Below are 5,286 nucleotides of genomic sequence, written 5' to 3' on the forward strand. Positions count from 1 at the left end.
GGGTTAATAATAGTAGGTTAATTATTACAGCTTTGTGATATAGTGAATACAACATGAAACTTTTTCTCAAACATTGGCTACAAACTACATCCACAGCAATTGGGATGGAAACAACTCACCCTGCAAAAAGAAATAATGATATTCCTCCTGGCCGCACTGTTGATATCTAAATAATTCTCAAAAGTTTGAAATAGCCAGCAAAAGGAAATAATGATAACTGCTTCGAAAAAGGTTAGGAAGTTCAACCGTAATAGAACTTTAAGAGGTAAGTGCATAGTAAAACTGCAAAAATACGAAGCTACGAAAAACATATTTCCTTTTTAGTTTGTGTAAAAAAGAATGATCTTTTTCTTTATTTGGAAATAATTTACCTTTATGCATTGATTTATAGCCACACAAAATATATGTGCCTTATTTTACACCACAAGTTCAAAAGTCTTTTCTCTTTTTTTAAAGTTCGTGCCCAGTCAAATGAGTTCACATCAATTGAAACGGAGGGAGTAATTTCTAGTATGGCACTGTGCAACAAAAGTACACCAGCTACCTCTTCCTTATTAATCTATTTTTGTTTTGGGAGCCTTCTTGTTTGAGGATCTCGTGGGCATAGAGATGTTCATCAGGTCAATGAAAAAGATTAATCCACCAAACAATGCCATGTTCTAAGAAAACTTGATAAAAAGTTGAGAATATTCTCTGCTGTGAACATCATAGTTCTAGAAGTCATACAAGATGGGGGAAGCAATGGCCAAATACAGCATCAGAATATAAGCTCCAATTAGAGAGCTGTCAAAGATGATGAGAAAGCTTCCAAGACCCTTCATAACTATGGCCAAGAAAACAAGATGTTTCAACTCTACATGTGGTAGTTGAAATCCAGTGTGTGTTGCCACATGCTTTGAGAAAGCATTGAACTTTGATTCTAATGCCTTTGCTGTTAACCCAAATTCACTGAAATCTTGATAAGCAGAGAGAATGAAGACTTCTACCAATAAAATCCTCCGAAGCAATGCCATCATTCTATTCTATGCAACAGTGTAGCAACTCCATGGATATGCAGTTCGATTCTAGAGTTGTCTGACTCTGAGGTAGTTAAACAGGGTAGATGCAAAAATTTGATTATGGTAAATCTAAAATTACTTTGGATGGATCTTATACTATTTGAGATGTCTAACAGATTTCGAAAGAGAAAAAATTATTTTTCCCCCAAACGCAACTCTAACTTATACGGAAAGAGAGAGAGAGAGACGATAGTTAGAGCAATATCAGGGACGTTAAATGATAATAGGGAATAATATCTTCAAATAATTCATAATGGAGAAATATCAGGAGGTTAAAGAATATCATGTATTTTGGGTAGCCAAAAGTTACCATATATACTAGGGAATTCTTGTAACCACAGAATACAAGTTGTAAACAGTAAATTTTCTATAGTCCAACCCTATAGGATTTTAGGATCCAATTCTATATATAATAGTAGCCAATAACGAAGACGAGCAGAAACAAAAACAAGAATAGATGGAGAAACAGAAAGAACAGAAGAAGGATTTCTGTGCACAAGTTACTGGTGAGCTTATGCTGAAGGAGATCCAAAAGGGCTTCAATGCTGAGAACATAGTGCTGTCTCCGTTATCTTACACTGTCGTACTGAACATGACGGCGGCCGGAGCAACGGGACCTACTTTAAAACAGATGCTTGAATATCTTGCAGTTGAGAAGATAGATGATCTGAATACCAAGTTCTTAGATATGGCGGCTATAGCGACGACCAATAGTGATGGGGTCCTGATGTGTGCTTCCTTAGCGCACTTTGGGTGGAACAACAACTTCGCCTCAAAAAGTCTTACCAAGAACTTGTCAAGAATATCTACAAGACAAGGGCTAAAAGTGTGGATTTTGAAAAAAAAAAAAAAAGGTACTCCGTTTCATTGCTTGATATATTTTCAGAAGGATTAATGCCTTTGTCAAAATTTACATCTGATTAGAGTGAATAAGTTTGTGTATAATGAGAACGCATATCACTTAAATGTAATAAATGTATAAAACATAAACCCTAAAATACGGCAAAGTATCTATAAAAAAGGAATCTAATTTTAAAAACGTATCCATAATTAGTCCTATCCATATCCATAATTAGTCCTATCCATAATTAGTCCCTTAAAATTCTCTTTTTCGTTAATTAAAGATTATTACTATAAATACTTTAGGTTACCATGACAATATTATCTCATTACCAGGAGGCATCCTCCATAAAAATATGTTGCATCCTCCATTAAACTAAGTTCTACATTTTGGGATTCTTTTGTTCTTTCAATTTCATTCACCACTTTGATATACTTATCATAGGAATATTTTCCTACTGCAATTCATCACCATCAGTATCATTTTAATTAGAGAAAATCATCTTCAAGAAACACGAGGAGTTATTAGGTTTAACAATTATACTTTATATAAATACACAATATGCAATACATATATATCATAGTAATTATACAATATACAAATATTAAGTAAAACTTTTAAAATCCAACATAGAATAATTTTATTACAGTGTACCTTTAATTTATGTTATACTATATACACATATATAAGTATATAATATCATGTATAGAATATATAATATATAATATATAATATACTACTATATATCATTAGTAATTGTACACAGAAGCCAAATTAAGTGATAAAAAATATACTATAATGGAGTATGAAGAAGGGTATAAGAATTTTGTAGTGGGCTGGAGGAAGGATAGGAGGAAAGATGTTAGGGACATTAGGATATACTCGAATCTTTTAATGGAGAAATTGAGAGAAAATTAATGTGGATAAATACATTTTAGGTGAGAGTAAATCTCAAGAGAGATATATTAGGATAGTATTAGGTAAGAGAATCTCAAGGGAGAGATTTTAGAAATATGAAAAGTTGTAGATTAAAATAAATTATATTTTATATAATTTTCTAAAAGTAGTTGTAACTTATTTAATTAAGTACTAAATAAATTGTATTACGCGTAAATTCATCTTAAATATAGGAGGAGGTGGTAGAAGAAGCTAATTCCTCTTAAATATAGGAGGAGGTCTAATGCATGGGCCAAGTCTGCAACAAAAGGCCTTATTGATCAAGTTCTCAAGCCCAAGCACATCAAGGAAGACACAAAGCTCTTACTTGGAAACGGCTTACATTTCAAAGGTACATGGAAAGACAATTTTATTGAAAGGCTCACTCAGAACAAAGATTTTTACCTACTCAACGGAGACAAGGTTTCAGTTCCTTTCATGACTGGTTGTCATAATTATTTATATGGATCATTTGAAAGTTATCAAGCAGTGAAAATTCCTTATGAAAAAGGAAAAGATGATAAAAAAGACTTCTCCATGTGCTTCTTTCTTCCTAAATAAAGGGACGGATTGCCAAGCTTATTGAAGAAAGTGAACTCTGATTCAAACTTCTTTACACAAGATTTCGAGCTATGGAAAGAAACTCTTGATGCATTTTGCATCCCAAAGTTCAAATTCTCATTCACCACAGAAGAAGGGGAAAAAGCAATGCAGGAAATGGGAATGACACTACCTTTCGAGAAGACTTGCAAGGACCTAACAGAGGTTGTGGAAAATAAAAATATTTCTTTATATGTGTCCATGATAATACAGAAAGCATTTTTAGAAATTGATGAGAAATGTACCGAGGCAGCTGCTGTTACTTTTGAGTCAGAAGATGATTTGGGATGTTGTTTGTATCAAAGTCCTCCAAAAAAATTCGAAGCTGATCATCCCTTCTTGTTCATGATTAGAGAAGAGATTACAAGGTCGGTACTTTTCACTGGAGCTGTGGTAAATCCATTACTAAATGGATCTGATGATACTACAACTATGGCATGAAATTACCAACATCTTGAGAGCCTTGCTTGTTTGGTTATTTTAGTTCTTTTTAAAATCTATGATATTATTACATCGATAGTGCTTATGACTCTATTTTTAATATTATGAGTATGTCATTTGACATAAGACTTGAGGAAATAAGCCATTTCAATGTCTCTTTTTCTAAAATATTTGCACATATGTTAGCATGAGATTTCTGCCTCCATAGAAGATGCTCTTTTATTGGTGTAGTTATGCTGCAATGTTAAATTTTTCTAGCACCAAAAGATTATCGATTAGATGCTGCTAAACTAAGATTTTAATAAATAAAATTATCAAATATTTATCCAAATGACACAATTAAAAAAGTATATGGAGCGAAGCAGCAGATTTAGGTGGTAGAGTTTACCCTTCCACTGTTTTTGCAATGTCCAGAGTCTAGACATCCAACTAGTCATGTGAATTTGGTGGCTTTAGCAATAATATGTCCCAACAGCGTGTTGAGAAACTTGTAAAACCTCAGCAATTTGTGGAGACCAATCAACAACAAACTCAAAATTAATTGGCAGTTGTTCATAAGTTCTTACATGGTAGTGAGTTACCGACTTTCAACTATTCTTCTTAGTCTTGTGTTCATAGTGTATTCTTGAACCACAGTGAGATGTTCCTATAACATTTTGCTATTCTATTACCGCAAACCATTATATGAAATCTTTTGTGAATATTTAATCTTTTGATCTTTTGAAGATACAAATAATAGCTTTTACCTCCAGACTACGGTGAGGTTTAAAACTCAAGAATTCTTGTGGAGACAATCTATCTTATCCAGTGATAAAGAGGTGGTACAATGGGCAGTCTCATGTATGGAAGGCTATCTGTGATATGAAGAATGATATGGAACAAAAAATTCGATAGCATGTGGGAAAAGGCAATACAACTTTCTGGTGGGAAAAGGCAATACAACTTTCTGGTATGGTAATTGGACTTCCTTAGGTCCTCTCTACAAACATCTACCAAAACGATCTAGGCCAAACAGGCAAACATGATTAAACTAAATAAGATGCGTGACCTCGACCCCGGTCAGTTTCGCATATTTAGTAAGCATCCTAATAAGCTTGTAGATATATGGAGAAAGCTGAGCCAAGCAAACGCCATAGTAATAGCAGAACTCCTCCGCCAAATGCAGAAGGGGAAGAGAGTAGCCAACATGAAAAGGGTAAGCATAGAACGCACAACCCGGGACGGTGGGTTTGCACCACATCCCGCTCTGCAGGAACCAAATCAACGTGAGCGGGAATGTCGAATTTAACCCTAAGCTCTGTTAGATTGGCCTCTTTCATCGCCGACTCAGAAACCTCGGGCTCATCTTCAGGCGCTTTCGAGAAGTCAGACCTAACTTTCTCACCACGAGGAAATATCTCCTCCATCGTT

The 5,286-nt window shown here is 34.4% G+C and overlaps 1 protein-coding gene across 1 annotated transcript; it reads left to right on the forward strand.

Moving 5' to 3' along the window:
• The first annotated feature begins 1,515 nt into the window (after positions 1-1,515).
• Positions 1,516-3,876, forward strand: LOC107806475 (serpin-ZXA-like). Its single transcript, XM_075221067.1, has 2 exons — positions 1,516-1,787; positions 3,399-3,876. The coding sequence occupies exons 1-2, from the start codon at positions 1,516-1,518 to the stop codon at positions 3,874-3,876; spliced, it is 750 nt and encodes a 249-aa protein (XP_075077168.1).
• The last annotated feature ends 1,410 nt before the right edge of the window (positions 3,877-5,286 follow it).

The sequence above is a fragment of the Nicotiana tabacum genome, chromosome 9 (assembly GCF_000715075.1).
Source record: "Nicotiana tabacum cultivar K326 chromosome 9, ASM71507v2, whole genome shotgun sequence".
NCBI classification, from domain to species: Eukaryota; Viridiplantae; Streptophyta; class Magnoliopsida; order Solanales; family Solanaceae; genus Nicotiana; species Nicotiana tabacum.

Coding starts and splice junctions, on each gene's coding strand:
- LOC107806475 (XM_075221067.1), top strand. CDS start 1,516: ATGGAGAAACAGAAAGAACAGAAGAAGGATTTCTGTGCACAAGTTACT. Junction 1,788..3,398: donor AATAGTGATGGGGTCCTGAT/GTGTGCTTCCTT, acceptor TCCTAAATAAAG/GGACGGATTGCCAAGCTTAT.